The 23,714-nt window shown below is 36.4% G+C and overlaps 1 protein-coding gene and 1 long non-coding RNA gene across 4 annotated transcripts; both read right to left on the bottom strand.

The window, feature by feature from the left end:
* Nucleotides 1-85: 85 nt before the first annotated feature.
* On the bottom strand, nt 86-23,058 carry LOC133728951 (uncharacterized). Of its 3 annotated transcripts, XM_062156406.1 has the most exons (13): nt 22,602-23,058; nt 21,858-22,431; nt 21,259-21,333; nt 20,718-20,837; nt 19,040-19,309; nt 18,406-18,672; nt 17,484-17,649; nt 13,792-13,940; nt 13,179-13,447; nt 12,996-13,092; nt 12,777-12,914; nt 12,588-12,692; nt 86-906 (listed from the first exon to the last, which is right to left on the bottom strand). In XM_062156406.1, the coding sequence occupies exons 2-13, from the start codon at nt 22,407-22,409 to the stop codon at nt 652-654; spliced, it is 2,463 nt and encodes an 820-aa protein (XP_062012390.1). In that variant the 5' UTR covers nt 22,410-22,431; nt 22,602-23,058; the 3' UTR covers nt 86-651. The 3 variants fall into 3 exon arrangements, with proteins under 3 accessions (XP_062012390.1, XP_062012389.1, XP_062012391.1); XM_062156405.1 differs by having other exon boundaries at nt 21,858-23,058; XM_062156407.1 differs by having other exon boundaries at nt 21,259-21,324; nt 21,858-23,057.
* On the bottom strand, nt 2,510-9,974 carry LOC133728950 (uncharacterized). The gene is made up of 2 exons (XR_009856114.1): nt 7,682-9,974; nt 2,510-7,647 (listed from the first exon to the last, which is right to left on the bottom strand). It is a non-coding gene; the product is annotated as an uncharacterized LOC133728950 (long non-coding RNA).
* Nucleotides 23,059-23,714: the final 656 nt, after the last annotated feature.

Raw genomic sequence — 23,714 nt, 5'->3', positions numbered from 1 at the left:
TAGATGGGTCATGTAGAAACAAAATGAATAGTACATATACCAATATATAGATGCATGCATAAAAACTTATATTGGTACACAACTACTAAACATTCAAGCTTCAAAGTCTATAACTAAATAAAAGTACATCGCGTTCAAAGAAAAAATATCTCGCAAGCACACATATGGTATGAAACATAAATAAAACTTCTAGGAAGATTCACAGAAAAACTTCAGCTATTATAGACTTTGACAAACTCGACCCACGAAGCAAGAACAATCTCCTTTCCCGAAGGGTTGGAGGTACCAGACTCTTTAGGGAAAGAAAACAAGGCCAAACCATTTTCACCCACTCCCGCTTCTTCTTCTTGCAGCTCTGCACTTCTTTGGCGACACATGGACCTTCATTGGCCTTGACATTGAAGCAGGGGCCCTTACTAAATGCAAGCAAACTTAATTACATATATCAATACGATTCACAGAATCTTTTAATTGTTGGATTTCATTAAGCCTATAAGCAATTACATAGTACTGATGGATAGATAGAATATTACGAATAATTCTACTGCCCATATAGTTTAATGAGTCAAATTTGAGCACAAATATTCATCCTTTGTACATCTTTGTACCGGCACGCCCCGTATGCACCAATTCATCAGCACTGGATATATCTCAGTTTTGCAAGCGACGATTTCTGTAGGCCTCTACGATTTTCTTCACAGCTACAATTATGGCTGAAAGAGTAAGAGCTTGACTTCTGAAGCGTGGCAGCAGTGCTAGAATTTCAGGTACAAGAGACGCGGCGTTAGGGATTCCATAGGCTGTTGACAACAACACTACTATAGCCACAATTATCCATAAAAATGGGCTAAATTCCGGGTCATTTGGGGCATCGTCTTTTAGAGCGTTATTTCGCCGGTGAAGCACCTGAAATACCAAAGATAACAGTATCATTTCTAAGAGTAGTGCTACAGATCCCATAACATTTTACTAAAAATGAATAACAAAGGAAAGCCACCTCAACACTTTTGTTTTCAAATATTAGTGACATGGATTTTCTACTTGGCTTAATGAAGAAATTTAAAAATTGAATTTCTTTAATTCTTTTCCTTTTTAAAATCTGAAACTCTAATTCACTAATAAAGCGTACTATCTAGCATAAAATTGCAGGTACTTTAAAACAAGGGTTTTTGTCCATTTACCCTATTTCTAGAGATTTTTTCCCACTTACCCCATTAAGTTTTTTTAATTCTCTGTTGCCCAAAACACTCTAAGGAGGTATTCCCTAATACCCCATTAAGATTTTTTTTTTTGTTTTTTTTTTTTTTTTTAATACCATTTTACCCTCACCCTTTGTTATTTAGAGACAGAGAGAGTGGAAGAGAGAGAAACTATAGGAGAGTTCGCCGGATTCCGATCACCGGCCGCCACCCACGAAATTTTTGTGAAAACCTTTATTGCCCCCAAATATGCATCTATTGCCCCCCAATAAAGGGGCAATAAGGGTCTATTGCCTCCCAATAGGGGTCTATTGCCCACCAATAGGCGTCTATTGCCCCCAATAGAGGGAAATAAACCTCTATTGCCCTCAATAGAACTTTCAGTTACCGGAATGAGAACTAATCTTTCTAAAATTAAACAAATAAAACTTAGATTTAAAGAAGAAAAAAAGAGGAGATTACATTAATTCAAAATAGAACTTCTTCTTTTTTCATTTGTCTTTCATTCTGGGCCTCTGCCCCATTTTACCAAAAAAAAAAAAAAGTGAGACAACAGTGAACTTGCTACGGTAGCTTGATAGGTTGACTCATTACAGGACTGTGGTTGACCATGCCCGTGCCCGACCCCAAATTCGGAGAGAACATCATCCCCATCCCCATCCCATCATCGGGTCAGTACTAAAGTAATTCCCCATCGGAATCATCTCCGAGCTGCTGTTTAGTGCCGGTTCAAGCCATACCCAAAGTCTCATCATGTAGAAATCCGGTGTTTGACTCCATCGCCATTTTCCTTTATTGCTTCCAACTTCCAAATCCCAACTCTAACAGAGAAAGAGCATACAATCAACAAACCAAAGCACAAACCTTTCTCAAGCAATTGAAATTCCCCATCGCGTAAACCCAACGCTAGCAACCAATCACACATCCACAAAACCGAGCTCATCCAAAAACGAGCTTCTCAGCGACGAGGAGTCCGACTCCTTCAGAAGGTCTAGCCCGGCAGCAGAGGGTCCGAGCTTCTCGGCGAAGAGGACTGTCAGCTTGGCATCAAGCCCGGCCGCGGAGAGCACGACGATGGCGATGGTGGCAGAGCCAGGTGGCGACGGGGAGAGAGAGAAAGCCGGCGTCGTGGGCATCGTGCTGGAGAGAGAGAGAGAGAGAGAGGTTGATGTTGATGACGTCATTCTAATTCTTTAATTAGTTTGAGGGCAAAATGGTCATTTCTTGTTAAATTGTGTTTGTGGGAACAAAAATCTGTTACTGGGGTAAGTTGGATAATTTTTCTTTATTTTGGTGTTTTTGGTCAAGAACCCTTAAAACAACTGAAATTGCCACCATGAACTCCTCTACAAACATAAAGCTTCATGAAAAACTATGGCAGATCTTTGGTGGTCAATAATAACTCACATTTGTGAACTCCAATTTAGCGAACACATGCAGTTGATAAAATTCTGATTCTTTTGAACAATGATTTTCTTTGCAGTTTGATGGGTTTTGGGTTATGTTTTTTCGAATTATAATGATATGTTATTTCCATGGTTGATCTTCTTTAGCAATCATCATATACATACACACATGCCCTAAGATCAATATAAACCCAAGTTGTACAATGTAAAGTTCAAACTTGCAATAATGGTTTTGAAGATTTGAGAAAAAAAATTTGTATCGACCTTTTGAGGTTTGTTGTGTGTTCTTACCCTCACAAAAGAGATGCAGAGAATGAAAATTTTCTATAAGTAAAATTTTTCTTTAGAAAAAAATAAATAAATTTAAAAATTCAGTTAATAAAATTTAAATGTAAATATGGAAATTAAGTGAATCCATGTGGCATTTGGAATCCACATTGGAAATGATGTGGCTAATGCCACATCATTTGGGACATAACATAAATTTGGTATCTCAATCATTTTTCTATCCAGGATTGAGATGCTAAAACAGGTTTGCTTCAAGAGATACAATGAAGCTTGAATGTCAACTGACTAATGGATTATGTTTTATAAATATAGATCCTACATGGAAAAATGGAGACCTTGCATATGAATTTATAAAGATTTTGGCCACTCCATTTATTGCCATTAGATTTGAATGTGAAGCCCAACTTAATCATTATCCAAATCCTTAATGGTCCAAAGGTTCTCCATAATAAAGAAGCACAATGGTATTCACCTGACTAAGGAAATTATGCTCAATTTGTCGGGTTTGGTGCCTATCCCTCCTTGGTGGAGATCTTTTGCATGACATGAATGCATAGTATTAATTGTTTGTGCATTCAAGGTGACAACTTATGAATGGAAAATTGGTGCACGGTCAAGTGCATGCATTGGGTATAAATGCATGGTCAAGTTGATGCATTGGGAAGAAATGCATAGTTAAATTCATGTTTGACTTTTTTAGTCTTCCTAGGGAGTTAATGTGGGAGATGGGTGGTTGATTCATGTATGAGCATTGATGAAGCGAGTCTCCAGACTTCTATCAATGGTATAAATAGATGAAGCTTGTGTGGAGGCAAGCAAGGAGAGCAAAAAGCAACTCTAAGGGTCTTCATGTATAGAAGCAAAGTGAGTTGTGTTCAAAAGTGTGAATAACTCTTGGGGTAGAGTGATCTTCTGGGTTGAGAGAGGGTGTGCAAGGGGTATCCTATTGGATACAAGGGCTTAGGTTGAGTATAAAATTGAGAGGTGTAATCTTGTACTTATGTAATTCTCTCATTAGTGAAGGTGAAACTCTCCGATGACGTAAGCAAGGATATTGCCGAACTTCATTAAATCTTGTTGTCTTCTTGACTTGGTTATTTCTTCTTTCTATCTCTATTTCTAGTACCCTTGGATAAAATAATTATTTTTAAGTTGAGTTGTTTTATTTTCCAGTGTTAGATTTATATTCGGGAAAATCATCCATACAATACTTGACTTTTTCCCCATTCTCAACTTCAGTACCTCACGTTCAGATAATACTAGAACGGTACCTGAGGTTCCCCGATCGAAGAATGGTACCTCATGCCTTTAGCTCCGTTACAAAAAACTGACAGCTGAAGGATTTTGATCATTAAATGATCAATATACCCTTTTGTTTTTGTTTTCGTTAATTTTTTTCATATAATAAAAAAAAAGCAGAAAAAATGTATGAAGGCGGCGGAGTAATTGGGCGTTCCGACTCGATTAATGTCAAATCTGTGGAGAAAAAGTCAGGTACTATACGGACGATTTTCCCTTTATATCTTGAGCATAAGTTATTGATCAATTAATGACTAGGTGAACATTATCGTAAACAAGCAATTCCTTCATTGTACCAAGTGATCTATGCATGCATGTTTATTAGATGTATCATTACAGGGGAAGCTGATGAAGTCTATTATTAGTCCTACTATTTTATGAGAGTTTCTGAGTCTCCTATTTAATGTAAGAAAAGGATATTATCGAATACTCAGGAATACGATTAACCTTTTCTAGTTAAGGAGATTGAAAAAAGATTAGAAGAAAAAACTTGAAACGTCGAAGTTGAAACGCAACAAAATTCCCAGAACACTATTACTATTTCTACTACTACTATTACTATTTTTTTTGGTTGGATGGAGGCCAAAACGGCCTAACAAAAAAGAAACTTAGCTCAGAAGGCTAGAACAGGCTAGAATAGTCCTACTTCTGGTAATGTCACAAAGGTCATCAAGCAGAATATCCCTGACTTGTGGAGGAGGGTGTAGAGCCGGACCTGACATGAGGCCCGTGAGTCGGCGGTCTCAGGCCCAATGTCTCGTCGGGGCCTTTTTTTTTTTTTTGGAGATATTTTAAAAAATTATTAAGTAAATAAAATGCAAGTCTTTTACTAAACAATGAGATTGGTTTAGTTGACAAGTTGTATTCCTTTCTTTTATGTTACTCTTAGCTTAACTTTGAATCTTATTTCTGTTGTGTATTTATTTTTCTTTTCAATTCTTTTTGTAAATATATTTTTGGCTATTTTTTTTTTATCTTTTCTATGAAAAATATAGGCCCATTTTTATTTTTCGCCTTAAGCCTCAAAATCTAAAGTCCGGGCCTGGGAGGGTGCTCAAGATAGTTTATGCAGAAATCATCTTTCAAGCAACATTTGGATAAACCATCAGCAACCATATTTTCTTCCCTATAGATATGGCGTATATCAGTTTCCAAGAAGAGACTAAGATAAGCTGTGCAACTTTTCAGAATAGAATAGAGAGGATGGAGTTCATCAGTTCCCTTAATCAAGAGAAGCATTAGGGTCTCAGAATCACACTCCACAATAATTTTCCCTCTATATCTCTCAGAGGTCATTTTTAAGCCAATAAAAATCTCCCAAGCTTCAGCCTCAATCACCTGGCCAACACCAAGGCTAGCACAGAAGCCACAAATCCAATTTCCTTTGTGATCTCTAAAAACATCACCAGCTCCTATACAACAAGACTGAGCTTTCCTAGCCCCATCAACATTGAGTTTGAACCAACCATCATCTGGGCACTTCCACTTCAGCTCAATGATAGAAAAATTCAATTCATCATTCTTTTTTCCTTGAGCAGCTTGCCATTCAGATGTAGCATCCACTATAACTTTCCATGGTGTAAATGACATTTTAAATTCTTCATCAAAAATTGACTTATTTTTCCATTTCCACAAAAACCAGCATGTATAGATGAAGATATTGTTCCACTGCAAACCATTATAGCAATAATCATTGCAGTGAATATTTGCAGCAAACCAGCCCCAACAATTAAGGCTAATAGCTCGACTTATCTTGTCCAAACAAATAACCTTTTTCCAAACCTCCATAGCTCTAGAACAATCCCTAAGGAGATGGATTAAAGTTTATGGGTACTTGTGACAAATAGGGCAAGTAGATACGGTATATATGGTGTAAATGGCATTTTAAATTCTTCATCAAAAATTGACTTATTTCTCCATTTCCACAAAAACCAACATGTATAGATGAAGATACTGTTCCACTGCAAACCATTATAGCAATAATCATTGCAGTGAATATTTGCAGCAAACCAGCCCCAACAATTAAGGCTAATAGCTCGACTTATCTTGTCCAAACAAATAACCTTTTTCCAAACCTCCATAGCTCTAGAACAATCCCTAAGGAGATGGATTAAAGTTTCTGGGTACTTGTGACAAATAGGGCAAGTAGATACGGTAGATATGGTGTAAATGACATTTTAAATTCTTCATCAAAAATTGACTTATTTCTCCATTTCCACAAAAACCAGCATGTATAGATGAAGATACTGTTCCACTGCAAACCATTATAGCAATAATCATTGCAGTGAATATTTGCAGCAAACCAGCCCCAACAATTAAGGCTAATAGCTCGACTTATCTTGTCCAAACAAATAACATTTTTCCAAACCTCCATAGCTCTAGAACAATCCCTAAGGAGATGGATTAAAGTTTCTGGGTACTTGTGACAAATAGGGCAAGTAGATACGGTAGTAAAACATCTCTTAGTCCTCTCTACATTAGTTAAAAAAATTTCCATGGGACACAAGCCAAGCAAACGTCTTGAGTTTGGGAGGAATAGAAATACTCCAAATGCTCTTCCATTTATAACTGGAGAATTCTTCCTCCTTAATAAGAGCAAGGTAAGCTGACTTGACAGAAAATTTCTCATTTGATGCTTCACCCTAAATTCTCATATCAAAACCACTATTCAAAAAACCAACAGGAATGCTGACAATATGGTTTAACAATATCAACATTAAAGTGATTCTTAAGATAATTCACATCCTATCCATCTTGGTTCTAAGTATTACTAACCTTGAATTGTGAATCCATGGTAGTAGGGGGGAAACATGATCAGTAAGGGGGCCACAATGTAGCCATTTATCAAACTAGAAGGAGATTCTTTGACCATCGTCGACCGGCCAAATTAAACCCTTTCGTAATAAGTCCACACCAAAAGTGATGCTCCTCCAAGTACTCGAACATCTAGATGGATTTTTGTAAGTAGGGTCATGACATGAATCTTTCTTCAGATACTTCATCTGTAAGACATCCTGCCACAATCCTTCTCTAGGTTGCATCAACCTCCAGCCAATTTTAGAGAGCATGGCTTCATTCATCATTGAGGTCTTTTTAATACCAAGTCCACCAACACTTTTAGGTCTACAGATTATGTCCCAATTAGCAAGGTGAACCTTCTTGTGCCCCTCAGTACTACCCCAGAACTCACATTATTCCCTCCATGACCGGTCTCCACATTCTCCATGACCGGTCGCCACATTCTACCAACCGATCAGTATCACCAGAATCGGGGGTAGAACAATTAAACTGAAGACTGATCACAAAATTCATAAATGTCTGAAACTTTAGGATTTTCAACCCATAATCGTCGATCGAATCCAAGTAGATTTTTCCAGTCTTGCAACCCATGCCACATATACCAGCAACCAAACAGATCAACCCATAATATCATTGAGACAACATATGAACCTGACCTCAAAGCCAAAGCTAAGTACCAATGAACCTGACCTCAAAGCCAAAGCTAAGTACCTTTTAGCACAATGTGTATCTCTTTGTTCCACAAGAAATGTGTATCTGACTTATAAAAAATGCTCGCATGCAAATCCATCAAAATTCTTAATGTGATGAACCACAAGCGAGGTATGTAAATAGGCTAGCCCGCACCTCATTATCTATACAGTGAGTGTGGTAATCCAGCTTACTCATGTTGAGGTTTTAAATTCATCGAGCATGTTTACTTTATCAGTAACTAACTAAAGAAACTATGTTCAACCACCCTTTGATGTAAATCCAATAGTGGAAAAAATTACTTTTAAGTTGAGTTGTTTTGTTTCAACCCTTGTGTAATATCCCGAAAATTTATTTTTAATTTTTTATTGTTTAATTGAAGTTAGTGAGGTTTTGGTTTGTAGATTTAGCTATTTCGTGAGTGATGTGAAAGTGTTTAGGACGAATAATTATTCGAAACGTTGTGTATTCAAGTGGTCAAGAGTTGACATTTTATTCGTTGAATTTCTCCGAAAACTCTTTATGAATGTCATAGAGCGCATATATGAGTTCGTGGACATGCGGCACGCTAAATTCCGAGATCGTATAAAGAAGTTATGGTCAGGGGAAGACTTTTCATTTTTGGAAATTTTCTATAATTATAGAATTTTCAGAAGAAAAAAAAAAGTCAGATTTCCTTTTTTAGAAGGATTCCAGAATTTTTCGGAAACCATTTTCTCTCTTTGAAACCCTCGACCCGACCCAGTTTTTTCTCGGCCGTCTGGCAACCTCCGATCATGCCACCACCACAGATTGACTCGCCTCATCGTCGCAGTTCTCCCCACCGAGCTGGTCTGCGCCGATTTAAGCAGTACATGGCGGATCGAGGGTTGACTTCCATGACGATGCTGCCCCAGTCTGAACTTCTATTTCCGGCGGTGGTTTGGCTCGAAACCACCCGGGTCTTGAAGATCTCCTCTTGATTCCATCTATAGCAACCTTACAACTCGAATCGAAGTGTGGAGCTCAGGATCTCGATTTCAATTTCTCTTGTTGATCTAGCTTTCAAGCTTGATCTAGCTCGATCCAGGTCAATTTGGCCTTAGTCCCAAGTATAAAAGTTACTTCTTTTGCTATGATCTTCATTTTGACAGGCTAGATTTCCTTGGAATCGAGGTCAGTGTGGCAGCGCATCTAGCCTCTTTTGGAGTTGTTGTTTGCTCCGTTATCTCCTACTTGTCGATATGAGCGTGTTTATATATGGGTTGTGTCCTATTCTATAGTTTGAAACATACTAGGTTTAATGTAACTTTGGTTCATTCGGTTTTCGATCTGTGAGGATCTCACTGTTGGATTGTTGTTTTGTTTTGTCAATTGATCCTAGAAGTGTTCCGGATACCTTGGGTGGTCTCGGATGAGGTCCATCTCGATTAGCGAAATCTTCGATTTTAGCCTAAGTTCATGTTTCGGACATTGAACGCTTTTGTGCTTCATTTTTACTAAGTTGAGACCTTGTTGCTTAACAAGATCTTTTGTGAGTGAAATTTTGTGATATTATACTGATTCTTACTTTATGTGAAGACACAGCGAGATTTCTAGGTGAGTAAATCTCACGATGTTCTTTTACGAACGGAGTTACTTTATCGTTTATTTTATTTTATTTGCTATACTATTAGCTATAGTTGGTATTAGTGGCATTCCTGAGAGGATGACTCTGTGTGTGTGTGTAGAAATATTTGCAGAATTGTATTGTGGTGAAAACAATATTTGCAATTTGGATCATTTGATTGTTTTAATTTGATTCTTTGAGGAAAACAATATATTGTGAAAAGATGATTTATATTGTTTTGATAGTGCTTTGAGTTGTGGAAACGATAGTTGTAAAGTGTACAATTATCACATCATTTTAAATCATGAGTTTTGTGAAACATTTTTGGGTCTAGTGTGACCTGTTTAAATGTTTTTGGTCTTGTGTGGTCATGGGTCTAGTGTGACATTCTTAAATGTTTTCGGTCTAGTGTGACCTCTTTGAATGTTTTCAGTCTAGTGTGACCTAGGGTCTAATGTGACGCTGGTAAGGAAATCGGGAATTATGCCCTTGGGTGAATGATTATGATCTAGTTAGAGCTCTAGTCTGTCTTCTAATTTATTCATAGGGGTAACTACATAGTTATTGCGACTCATGAATAGTTTTTAAAAGAAGTCTTGACTGTATTCTTTCTTTTATTGTCCATGAGGGACGTTCATTTCACATGGATTTGTTGAGATAACATTTGTTTGAAATGTTGCTGCGTGACTCATGTTTTCTTTTAGGGAAAAATTCACCAACGGTGTCTGGACACTTAGGGGACTTTCAGAATGATACCTGAACTTACAAAGTTATCAATGTGATACCTGGACTCATTTTTTCGTATCAATGTGATACCTACGGCCAATTTCCGTCACGGAGCCGTTACGGAAATTGGCCGTAGGTATCACATTGATACGAAAAAATGAGTCCAGATATCACATTGATAACTTTGTAAGTTCAAGTATCATTCTGAAAGTCCCCTAAGTGTCCAGACACCGTTGGTGAATTTTTCCCAATTTTGCACGTGCAATGCACGTGAGTCACTTAATGAAGACAAAATGACCGATTTACCCTCAAATTCTTTCTTTCTTTTCTTTTCTTTTTTTTCTTTATTCTTCTTTCTTTCTTTCTTTCTTCTTCTTCTTTTCTGGTTTCTTCTTCCCCTGATTTGAATCATCAAGATTCAAATCATCTTGCTCGTCCGATTCCCACCGCCGATCGCCGATCAAACACCGCCGCTGCGTCTCAATCCACCTTCATGTACCACAGATGTTTCTGGGTCCCCCAACTTCAATTTGCTATAGGATTTGAAGTTGGGGGAACCAGAAACATCTGTGGTGCATGAAGGTGGATTGAGACGCAGCGGCGGTGGGAATCGGACAAGCAAGATGATTTGAATCTTGATGATTCAAATCAGGGGAAGAAGAAACCAGAAAAGAAGAAGAAGAAAGAAAGAAAGAAAGAAAGAAAAGAAAAGAAAGAAAGAATTTGAGGGTAAATCGGTCATTTTGTCTTCATTAAGTGACTCACGTGCATTGCACGTGCAAAATTGGGAAAATTTCACCAACGGTGTCTGGACACTTAGGGACTTTCAGAATGATACCTGAACTTACAAAGTTATCAATGTGATACCTGGACTCATTTTTTCGTATCAATGTCGTACCTATGACCAATTTCCGTAACGGCTCCGTGACGGAAATTGGCCGTAGGTATCACATTGATACGAAAAAATGAGTCTAGGTATCACATTGATAACTTTGTAAGTTCAGGTATCATTCTGAAAGTCCCTTAAGTGTCCAGACACCGTTGGTGAATTTTTCCCTTTCTTTTAAGATAAAAGAACTGTGACTTTGAGTGAGTTTGGTAATCTCCTAAACTACTCCTACGCAAGAATTATGGTGTGATTTTGAATATGTCACCATGCTGACAATTAGTGATTTGAAATAATCATTGTGTTGATTTATTTCACATGATTATTGTCCATGAGGGACGTTCATTTCACATGGATTTGTTGAGATAACATTTGTTTGAAATGTTGCTGTGTGACTCATGTTTTCTTTTAAGATAAAAGAACTGTGACTTTGAGTGAGTTTGGTAATCTCCTAAACTACTCCTACGCAAGAATTATGGTGTGATTTTGAATATGTCACCATGCTGACAATTAGTGATTTGAAATAATCATTGTGTTGATTTATTTTCCTTGAGTTGAAAATGTGATGTTGCTATTTAAATTACAAGTGGAGATTTTATAAGCATGTGTTGTTTTGGTGATTGTGGTAGTTTACTCATACAAGCTTAAAAAGCTTACATGGTTTGTTGTTGCAACCCGGTGCACTATTCAATGGTTTACGAGTTAATCCTGCAGGTCAGGTAATCACGGTTGAAGCTGAGATCTTGTGGTTGCAGCAGTACGTGTAGGAAGTTATTTTTATTGTTCTGCTGTCGTTAGACTTCTGCTTTGTAGTAAGCTCTGAGAGAGCGTTTACTTAATAAATTGTATGCAACTTAATTTGTAAATTTTGTGTAATGTAGTATAAAGACTCTAAAGAATGAGTATGTATTGACATTGTGGGTTCTAGACGTCATCGTGTACGTGTTTTAAAAGAAAAATTTTACAGGTATTTAGTGTTGATGTCTGAACCATCACTCCCAGTGTATTTATGTTTGTTTAATTTGTTTATTATTTGTGCTTGAAAATCGGGGAGTAACACCTTGGATGTAAATCCAAGGGTGATGAGCATAATTTATTTAGTCAGTTATTGACCAGGTGAACACCACTGTTAAATTCATAGAGCATACGGCTCCAACTCCTCCGAGTTTTGACAACAAGGCAATCATAGATATCATGACCGGATCAAACATGTTACAGGTGACCAGCACTTCATCAAAAGATCATAAATAGGAAGCTCATAACTTTAGATGTGTTCATTGAGATTTCAGAAGAGCAATTGGAAGATATTCACATGAAAGTGAATACATGCATCATGCATGGGTCCATCACTGGAGATGTTGGGAACGATACTAATCTATATACCATTTGTATTTATAACAGTTTAATTTGAAGTGTATACATAATTTGTCATGAATATTATTTAACAGTAATTATCTATAACTTGAGAATTAAGTAACAGGTTGGGGTTCATGCATGTGCATCTCTGATTATTTTTCAATCAATAAAGTATTAGGCATTTTTAATTCTTTGGAGGTAAAAAAATGTTTATGTGCAACTTTAAACCTTGCAGCTCTGACTTTTTTATCCGAGTCTCATTCTTAAGGATAAAAGTCTGAGAATCGAAGAATAAAATTATTCGATAAGTTTCGGAACTCTGAGTGAGAGTCCGGATCAGAAAGAAATACCTGTGTTGCATAAGCTTGAAAGACAGCAGGCTCGGTTTGTTCTTTGAACTGTCTCCACAACGACTGGCACTCCAGTGGTGTAATTAGAGTATCATTTGAAGAAACCTAGTTCATGAACAGTTATTCACACATATGAAAACCAGTTTGATAAACTGAAACATATCAAAATCAAATAACGTACGTACATACCATAACCCAAGTAACTGAGTCAAGAACATTTGTAGAACTTATTTCTCCATCGATTAAAGTAGAAGAGAGAACTCGTTCAATATCATCTTGCGTCTTATCCAGGCGAATGGCAGCCAGAGTAGATAAAATCTTAAGAGACTGCAAGTAAGAGATAACAGAAAACTCTTATAAATTACATCAGTTCATCAGTACAAAATAAGAAGCTGGATAATGCTTTACCTCATGGCGAGCATTCTGGGTAATAATTCTAATGTCAACCCCCACAGTCCAAGTTCTAGCATTTTCATCGCTATCGTAATTGAAGGCTTGGAGAAACCTGAGGAAAGTTAGCAAAGTAATAAGCATACAATATTACGAAGTGAATGAATGAAAAGGGGAGAATACGTTTACAGGGTTGTATACCTATTAATCATGTGAGTCAGAACACGACTAGCCTCCTGTCTGGGTTTTTCCTCCGCCACTCTTCTTGCATAGTCCCTCAAAATTTGCAACATTTCGGCACTTCTTCCTTGGTCCAACGCATAACCATTAATCTCATTTGAAAAACGTTCATCTACAAGTTCTATGGCATCATGAAGAAGTCCCCTTTTTTTCCTCCAGATGTCGTCGTCACCATCAAGTAGCAGAGCCGCTATAGGATCATTAAGACTTAAAGCTTCCAAAAGTTGTCTCTACAACAACCAAAACAAAAAAACAAAAACAAAAACCAAAAACCAAAAAAGTATGCATTAAGCAATTAAATTAGTAATATATTATTATGATTCACTTGGCCCCGCTCATCTTAAGGACAGTCTTTGAGGAACTGTGAGGCACAAGAAAATATAATGGTTGAAAATAAATGCACAATTTAAAGTTATTATAATTTTAGCTGTTAAATTTAATACATGAGGTTAAAATGCACTTGTTCCTCACAGTCTTTTAAAACTGTCCCTTAAAGAGAGCAAAATTGATAATTCACTTATTATCAATTCTCAGAAATAATATCAAAGACTTAATACATTTTGAAGAATCTAACCTCACAGTCCAGTTTCAATCTTGACAATTGTTCGTCAAGTTGAGATGATGCATATGCTTCTATATCGCACTTAAGTTTCCTTTTGGCTTTTTCCGTATCAACGCCATATGCATTCCCATCGGAATTTATGGCAACATCTATCGAAGCATCTATAAACAGAGATAAGAAAAATAGTGATGTAGGGTGAGATTTTAGCTAATTTCAACAAAGAATATCAAAAAGAAAGAAGCGTCGTGATATTAAAAAATGATTAGAAGATTAGAAATTTGTATCTAAATAGGCTTCTTAATAATGTAATAACTCGTAAATGACTCTTTTGAATATATCAGGTTTCTCGAGCAAAATCTCGGTTAAGACTCTAGATACATATTGGTATAATTTGGCAAGTTAGGTATTCTTTTAGAATTTACGATTCTATTTCCGATTTTAGTTAGATTAGGTTTCATTGTCTTAGTATATAAGAAATTGTTATTTACGTTTTTCTAGTTCTATTAGATTTAGAATTTGTGCTCTATATAAGCACCTTATTGGATTGTAATATTGAATAAAGAAAAACTAAAATTAAAGAAGTTTATCTCTTTGTTCTATATAGGCACGTATTTGCTAGTGGATTCTAGCCTATCTCATAAGGCTTTCAATGCTTGACAAGTTCTGATTGTGCATGTGTGGTGTGTATTAATAGGTTTTTAAGTAATGTTGGTGGTTACTCATCTAGAAGTGGGTAATTAGTTTCTAAAAATAATAAGTTTTCTTATTAATTATATATTTCAGTTTTGACTTTTTTATCCCTGACAATTAGAAACATATATAAAGTTATTTAATATTTTGGGGGAGGAAAAGATTCAGTTATGGTGAACAAGCCCTCTTCTGCTAAATATAGTATAGATTAATAGTATATTAATTTGGGTCAATTAATTGGATTTTTTTGTTTTTTGAACAATTAATAGAATTAACCAATGGAGGAGGTACCACCAGACAAACATGTGTTAAAAAAAAAAAAAAAACAAAAAACAGGTGTTTTATAGTTTTGGCCTTATTTTATTGAGATAAATACGGAAATACTAAATAAACAAGGGAAAATGACCATTTACACAATTTTAGGGTTAATTAACCACACTTACCCAAACACTCTAAGAGATTGCCCACTTTTTTAAACCCCATTTACCCAAAACTCTAAGAGTTGGACCTGTTTTCTTCATATTTTTGGACCGTTTTGCCCTTTTCTAATTGTCAAAGCTGAAAATTGAAACAGAAAGAGATAGAGAGAGAAGCTCCCCGATTTTAGAGAGAGAAGCTCTGCCATTTTAGAGAGAGAGAGAGGAGCTGTGCAATTTCTGGAGACAGAGGAGCTCTACGATTTCGAGTGAGAGAGAGAGAGAGGAGCTCTACGATTTGGAGAAGAGAGAGAAACTGTGCGATTTTTTAAGAGAGGAGCTCTGCGATTTCTAGAGAGAGAAGTTCTGCGATTTCTAAAGAGAGAGAGGAGATGTGCTATGATTATCACCGTAGACCAAGATCGAGCTCTTGTTTGTGTTCCTCCTTCATCGCGGTTTGATTCTTTTCTTCATCGACCTCTAATTTTTTAATTTTAGCTCAGTTTAATTTGTTGGGTTTGAATTTCTGGGTCTTTACATTGTGTTAGTTTTGAATTGCTTTGTTAACTTCGAACTGATTTTGGTGAATTTGAGCTTCGTGTTAAGTTTGAACTGGTTTTTTTCACTTTGATCTTCGTTTCGTTTCGTTTTTTTTATTCTGTTTGTTCTGAAACAGCTAGATTTCATATTTTCTAGTTCTGACGAAATATTAGTTGTGTTCAGAGCAATTTGTTACTGTTTCTGAAGGGTTTTTTTTTGTAGTTATGTCTATATTATTGAGGGGCAATAATCTGTCTATTGGGGGGCAATAATGTGTCTTTATTGTTGTAAAGTCTATATTTGTTGTTTACTGATCTTTTACTTTTTGTTCAGAGCAATTTATTACATTTTCTGAAATGTTTTGGTACGTCTGACTACATTATTGGGGGGCAATAATCTATCTTAATTGTTATGAAGTCTCTATAATTGTGTTCAGAGATCTTTTCCTTTTTGTTTAGAAACTGCTTCTAATTTGTTTTGGTAGTTTTGACAATATTATTGGGGGGCAATAATATATTTGTTTTGTTTTTTGCAGGAATATGGGTGATCCTTTTGTTGTTAGGTGTATTTATTCTTGCGAAGAGGCCACCCATGAGGCCTAGGGTGAAGCAGTTCAAGTCAAGTGGGGAGAGTGAAAAAAAGCCAATTCGTTGCGGCCGTTGTGGCAAAATGGGCACTCATAACCTGATTATTTGGGGACTTAAATTCACCAAGTATTGAATTTGAATACCTGTACTTTTGTAAACTAATTTAAAACCTTATGACCATCTATACAAAAAATTATTGGGGGGCAATAAACTGTTTATGACCCCCCAATAAGCCTAATTATTTTGGGGAATGAATCTAGCAGCAATTTGTTGAAAAGACCTGTAATAATTTGAAGGCAACAGAAGCATATCGTATCATCCAAATCATTTCATTTCATCGTAATTGCAAAATAAGTTCCATACGAGAAGGTACAATCCCTACTTTCGAAATCCCCAAGTTAAAATTCATACAGTTAAGACATTATTGGGGGGCAATAATCTGTCTATTGCCCCCCAATAGACCACCCCAAAAAACACAAGTTTCTATCATTGACAGATTATTGTACTTTAATAAACTCAAAACAACATAAAGAACTCCAATTTCAGTGATTAATTAACCACAGTTAAGAAATTATTTGGGGGGCAATAATCTGTCTATTGCTCCCCAATAGACCACCAAAAAAACACTCCATTTTCAATCAATAACATATCAGTGTGCTTTAATAAACAGCGCAGTGATTATTGCCCCCCAATAGACATATTATCGAGACTAGAGTGGCCTCCGTGAGCTTTGGACAGACGACGCTGGTGTGAGTCCCGACCCGGAACAAAACCCGGACCTAAACTACAGGGATTGCAGAGGCTGCAATTGCGACGATCCTCTTATTCTTGCGTCTTCTTTGCGTGGCGGTGGTGCTCGGGATCGGAGATGCAATTAGGGTCGACTGCGACGGCAACCTATCCAGCACACCGCCCATCGGAGATTGAGGGCAGAGGGACGACGGAGAAAGATAAAGAAGATGACGTAATCGGACTTGGTGGCAGAAGACGTAATCGAAGGGTCTCGACGAAGTTCCTGCAATGAACTGAGAAAGAGAGAGAGAGAGAGAGAGAGAGAGAGAGTCTGGGAGGAGAGAGATCGATGAGTTGACAGGGGCAAAACTGCCAATAGATGTTAGATTGGGTAAATAGGGTTAAAAAACTCTTAGTGGAGTAAGTGGACAATTTTTAAGCTGAAATTAGGTAAGTGGTCACGACCCCAATAAACAAATGTACCACCAGATTCTCAAAAAATTTATACGCATCAAAAAGTGTATTTAGTTGATCATTTAGATGCTATATGAAGATTTTTGCCTAACAAATAAAAAAATATGGACTCAAATTATAATTATATTATAAGTTCAAGTTTACCTTTACCATCATTCTCAAAAAAAAATATAAAAAAAAAATAAATTAAATTAAATTAAAAAAAAAAGTTTACCTTTTACATATGATGATCATCAACTCAAATTATAAATTCAGAAATGCATACCTGCACATGCTTGGTCAAACTCACGCATGCAAGATTCAGTATGGGCAAAAACGGATGAAGCAAACCCTTCTTTTTGGACCAATGATCGCTCCAGTCTTATTTTAAAATTTTCAAGTGCTTCGGAACGGAGGTGTGTCAGCATGATAGCGTATGCAGGTCGAAACAACTGGAAAAGTCATAGGAAAGCAACATTTAAAATACAAGTAGCATTAAGGTTTAGTTTTTTCTTTTTTCTTTTTTTTTGAATAAATAAAGAAAATTTTATGATACATAAACGTAGACTTAATTCGACACAGATTAGTTCAATATAGAAGTAAAGTAGTCTCATACTAGTACGTATACCAATAAATGGAGCCAGGTTACTTCTGAATCGAACAAGTCACTTGATGTATCCATATATTGATGTATCATGGATGAACAAAACTAAATCAATAAATTAACATGGAAAATTAATGCCGAATAGGTACCAATATTGTATCTCAAATCATTCAACGAACAAATTAAGCTGCAGGAACAATAACTGAATGAGTGACCACTACCGACCAGTTAAAAAGAGAGATACCAGAGGGAAGTGCTATTCCTTATATAGAGAACACAGAGGGAAGTGCTATTCCTTATACCACTACTGACCACTTCTAAAATTGCTCAACAACCCAGAAGTATTGTTCATATTGCTCAACAACCCGCAGTTGAACCATTTCCTTAAAGAGGAAATAAGTCCATCGCAACAGCAGGAGAAAGACACTTTAAAATCCAAACAAAAACGTACTTTTTATCATCCCAGGAAAAAAAATTCATCTAGTTTTTGCTCCATGCAACATAAAGTGAAAACACTTTTAAGATGATATTCCAAAAAATTATAAATTCATTGTTTTATCAAAAGAAGAAAAAAGGATAATAAATCCAAAGAATGTGAACTTACTGGTCTCAAAGGCAGGCCCTTGTCACTCGGTGCAAATGAGGGGGATACTGCAGTCTGACTTTTTGGATGATGATATTTGCAATTAGATTTAAACTTACAGTCCCCTGTTCTTAAAAAGAAACCGCACAAACGTTGTCCAGGTCGTTCTGGAAATTCATCAACTTGATTTGACGGTGGATATTGTTTATAAACATTGGTTTTGGTCCCAGAGTTGTTGATAACATATGGTGGACGTGCAGGCATGCTTCTTTCTAGATAAACTGGTGCCTAAACATGCCACAAGAAAAAAATAATTAAAGAGAAACCCATGCATGGAAAAATGTAAAGGAGAACAGATGTATTTTTATATGTTCTAGAACCACGAAAATATAGCAACTTGTTGGTGCAAATTGCACGGCATGATCGTGATCATATTTCCCATGTAGAAATTTCATTAACTTACAAACCTCATTCTATCCCTGGTGTGTGTGTGTGTGTGTGAGAGAGAGAGAGAGAGAGAGAGAGAGAGAGAGGGAGTGGGAAAGGGGAGAGATAGATAGAGGGAGGGAGGGAGCTCACCATCACGTTATTATTATCAAATGAATGACACATTAAAGCCATTGACTCTGTATCATTGAAGTGATGAATAGAATACCTGATAGCCATTCCATTCTGTATTTTGAGAAGGAACCCCTTGAGATGGTGGCATCATCATTGGCATATAAAGCGGGGTCTCATTGAATGATCTTGGTGCAGACCAAGATGATGATTGCGATCCACCTTGTAATGATGCAGGTCCACCATTATCAAATCCAGATGGAGGGTCAGATCCTCCTGCAGCAGTCGGATCAGGGTGATTAAACCTGCAGTTTGATCCATACTTGCAGGAGCCATTTCGCATATAGTAGGGACACTCTCTCCCCCCCTGTAATCAATTAAATATTAGGATTAATTTCAGTTTACCCCCCTGAGGTTTGGGGGTGTCATCATTTCACCCCCCAAACTCTCAATTTCACTTTTTTACCCCCTGAACTTTCCAATTTCAATCAGTCGTGTCCAATTTCTCCTATTCCGTCCAAATTGGACTTTAACTCTGACTTTTGAGGGGTAAAATGGTCATTTCAAGACAAAAAAAAAATTCATTTTTTTTTTTTTTTTTTTTTCTGTTTTTTTCGTTTTTTTTTTTTTTTAATTTTATTTTGTCTTCAACCTATACACCACAAGTTACAATAGGTTTATAAAAATAAAAAAATACTCTAGGTGGTTAAAAGCCGCTCGCTGGTCTACGATATTTATTATATATCTCCGATAAAGTGAAGAATTTTAGGATATATCCCCAATAAAGTGAAGAAATATCTGTAAAAAATAATTTTACACTTTATCTGTAAATAAATATCTGTATATCCCCAATAAAGTGAAGAAATATCTGTGTAAAAACCTTTTTTGGCCTACGATATTTGTGATATATCTCCAATAAAGTGAAGAATTTTAGGATATATCCCCAATAAAGTGAAGAAATATCTGTAAAAAATGATTTTACACTTTATCTGTAAATATCTGTATATCCCCAATAAAGTGAAGAAATATCTGTTTAAAATCATTTTTTACAGATATTTATTTACAGATAAAGTGTAAAATTATTTTTTATAGATATTTCTTCACCTTATTGGGGATATATCCTAAAATTCTTCACTTTATCAAAGATATATCACAAATATCGTAGACCAGCGAGTGTGTAAAATCATTTTTTACAGATATTTATTTACAGATAAAGTGTAAAATTATTTTTTACAGATATTTCTTCACTTTATTGGGGATATATCCTAAAATTCTTCACTTTATCGGAGATATATCACAAATATCGTAGACCAGCAAGAGGCTTTCAACCACTTAGAGTATTTTTTTGTTTTTATAAACCTATTATAACTTGTGATGTATAGGTTGAAGACAAAATAATAAATAAAAAAAAACAGAAAAAAAAAAAAAAAAAACGAATTTTTTTATTTTTTTGTCTTTAAATGACCATTTTACCCCTCAAAAGTCAGAGTTAAAGTCCAATTTGGACGGAATAGGAGAAATTGGACACGACTGATTGAAATTGGAAAGTTCAGGGGGTAAAAAAGTGAAATTGAGAGTTTGGGGGGGGTGAAATGATGACACCCCCAAACCTCAGGGGGGTAAACTGTAATTAATCCTAAATATTAAGAGGTGCTGTTGAAACATGCTAAAAGACCTCACTGACGAAGAAAATAAGTAAATATAATAGCTTAAATCTCAAAGACTGAATTTTACGTTCATTTTCAAAATCTGCAGGTTATAGTTGGAATTTATACCCGTCGAATTGGTAGTCCCAGAAAGTTACGTTCCACAACTGGAGCAACCGAAGGTTTCCCTTTTCCATGGTTGTATCTGCAAGCTTTCCCATACTTACATCCCCCTGGCCTTAAGTAATACTGCAACAAAGTACTACAATATCATGAACTGTTACCAGTTTACCATAAGCATTTCAGGGAAATATGGCATTGACATTTAAGATAGTAACTGTACTTGCTGTATACAATGGAATAAACGATAGTCAAGAGAAACCATAGAAAAGTCATAGAAAGACATTTAGATGACTTAATATTTTACTATTCAGACAGATATATTCAAAACCTCATAATTCTATAAAATGAGCTAACAGATTTGATTTTACCTTATTTACAAATATGCACGCTAATCTTCAACTTCCAGATAACCATAAGTAGAAACCCATCAAAAAGACATGATTAACTAAGATGCTACATACCGAATACATGAACTAAAACAAAATCTCATGACTAAATCAACGACAACTTCAAATAGAAAGGTTCTGAAAATCAGGACAATAATAACCTTGCATTCTGTCTGGCTTGGCTTCTCTGACAACGCATCCTTTTCCTTCACCTTGTCTTTAAAAACCTGGAAATGCTAAAATTCAAAACATCAACAAACAGAAGGTGAGCATCTAGCAGAAATATTCATGATAATAAAGGGCACATTATTATGTCAACACTTCTAAAGTAGCCATTAGCTTGGCACAATAATTTCACCGTGAAATAGTATCTAAAAGGAAGGAAGGAAGAAAAAAAAACCAGTTTCAGCTACGACGAAAAGCAGCAACTAGTAACAGGCAAAAAATCACTAATTATCGCAAATAATCACCTCAATGGGCAATATAATATTCAACAAATGTGGAAGTGCATTTCCCTCGAGTTACTTACGCTGCCAATATTCATTATTCCAGCATAACATACCAACCACCCCATAATTCCTCAGTATTCCACATGCACACATACAGACAAAGACATACACTAAGTTCCTAGTTGCTTCAGCATTGGAGCTGAAATCTATGATAAATGAGGCCAAGCATAAAAAGTCCCAATCTTTCAATTATGACATACAAAGCAAGCACATTTGCATTAACATAATCGAATAGGTATAGGGTGGATTGCCTGGTTGTTTTTCCTTCTAACAGGGTGATTAAACCTGCAATTCCCCGTCTTGGGGTAAAAGGAACAGTCTTCAGCTTCAGGCCTCACTGGGTACTGATACCTTCTGTTATATTCTCCCCCCTTCTTCTCTCCCTCACCTCCATTCTCACTCCTGTTTTCTTCTTCCTCGCTCTGTCTCTCACTTTCATTTCCGTTTTCGATTTCTCCACCATTAGAACTCTTCTCCTCCGCCTCAACCTCTCCCCCTTCCTCTTTCTTCTCCTCTACCTCCGCTGCCGCAACCTCCACCGCTACATCGTCCCCTCTCAAATCCAATCTCTCAATCTCATCAACGACAGCGTGATCCACGACATCAACAACATCGGGATCGGCACTGGAATGACTAACCGCCGCGTCACCAACGGAGTGATTGTCCAGCTGCTGGTCGGCGGCGGTGGACTGTTGAGACCCTATGTCGGAATGATTGAGCTGAACTTGGTCGATTTCGTTGCTGTTGTCGATATGCAAATCCAGATTTGGGGAAACAGAGGAGGAGGATTCAGAGAGCTCCATTCTCCCTCCAAATTTCAAAACCCTAATTCAATAAGAGACAAAGGACAGAGAGAGAGAGAGAGATGATGATGATGAAACCTAAAAACGCTTCCTTTGTCCTCATCTAGTTTGCGTTTTAGTATATACATATTCTAAGCTTCAATAGAAAATTAAGCTGCAGGAACAATAACTGAACGAGTGACCACTACTGACCAGTTCAAAAGAGAGATACCAGAGGGAAGTGCTATTCCTTATATAGAGAACACAGAGGGAAGTGCTATTCCTTATACCACTACTGACCACTTCTCAAATTGCTCAACAACCCAGAAGTATTGTTCATATTTGATCGAACGCAGCTCGATCTCTTTATTTCTGATGATTAAAGTGAAGATCCAGCGCACAATTTAATTATTAAAGCACCTCTAAAATTCCAAGCCTGAAAGCATAAAGCACAACTTCAACCATAAAAAAGAAAAAGCTGGACAAACGAATGCAAAGGGAAATTGAACCGAGGATTAGGATATAGATTGGAGAAAAGAAAAACAAGTTGAAGCACAAAAAACTTTAATTTGTTTCAATATCTATCAAACATGCCCGCCATCATGATCGAATAAAGTTGAAAATTTCCTTAACTATAAAATGCAAACAACTTGAAGCATAAAAGACGTGGTTCAACTTCATTCATAAACTTTAATTTGTTTCGGTATCTATCAAAGATGCCCGCAATCATGGTATAAAGACTAATCGAATAAAGTTGGAAATTTCCTAAAGGGAAACTTGACAACTTTTATCAAATTAAATCTTTTGGAACCACTGTAAGTGGCCTAGTGGTTTCGAAGCTGTCAAAGTGGTCAGGCACTGTGCTGCAATGCACAGTTGGAGCATTTCACATGCGCTGAATGGGTTTATCTTGGGCCTAGGAAGCCTTTGGGTTTCCCTTGACAAAGTCAAAAAAAAAAAAAAAAAGTTAAATCTTTTGGAAAGGAGGTCAAATACTTTATTGCTAGATACCAAATTGCTAGCTGTTATATGAGAATTTCTATTGGGACCTCTAAGTTTTCTCATTTGACCTTCCTTCAATTTTTTCTCCTCAAACTCTCAAAATTGCCCTTCAATTTTTCTTTTCTTAAGAATAATAAATTAAAAAAAAAAAGAACAAATGTTAACTTAACCCTGCCACCATTGGTTGCATCCAACTTAAAACTTTTCCAATACAATTGTATGCTCAACAAGTTGCTAATCAATGAACTGACTATAGTTAAGTTCTTCACAGATTGGTATTTATCATCTTGGATTATAAAAACTTGCTACGTATCATCAAAAGAT

This window comes from Rosa rugosa, chromosome 2 (genome assembly GCF_958449725.1).
Source record: "Rosa rugosa chromosome 2, drRosRugo1.1, whole genome shotgun sequence".
NCBI lineage: Eukaryota > Viridiplantae > Streptophyta > Magnoliopsida > Rosales > Rosaceae > Rosa > Rosa rugosa.
Note: the sequence above shows the minus strand (reverse complement) of the source record. Positions and strands in the feature narration are given on the sequence as shown.

What these genes read in the sequence shown, in the direction of transcription:
- LOC133728951 (XM_062156405.1), bottom strand. Translation starts at nt 22,409, where the DNA reads ATGGAGCTCTCTGAATCCTCCTCCTCTGTTTCCCCAAATCTGGATTTG. An exon ending in CTGACTCACATGATTAATAG is followed by an intron (nt 13,093 to 13,178) that starts GTATACAACCCT and finishes AACTTTCCTCAG; the next exon opens with GTTTCTCCAAGCCTTCAATT. An exon ending in TTCAAGCTTATGCAACACAG is followed by an intron (nt 907 to 12,587) that starts GTATTTCTTTCT and finishes TTGGTATTTCAG; the next exon opens with GTGCTTCACCGGCGAAATAA.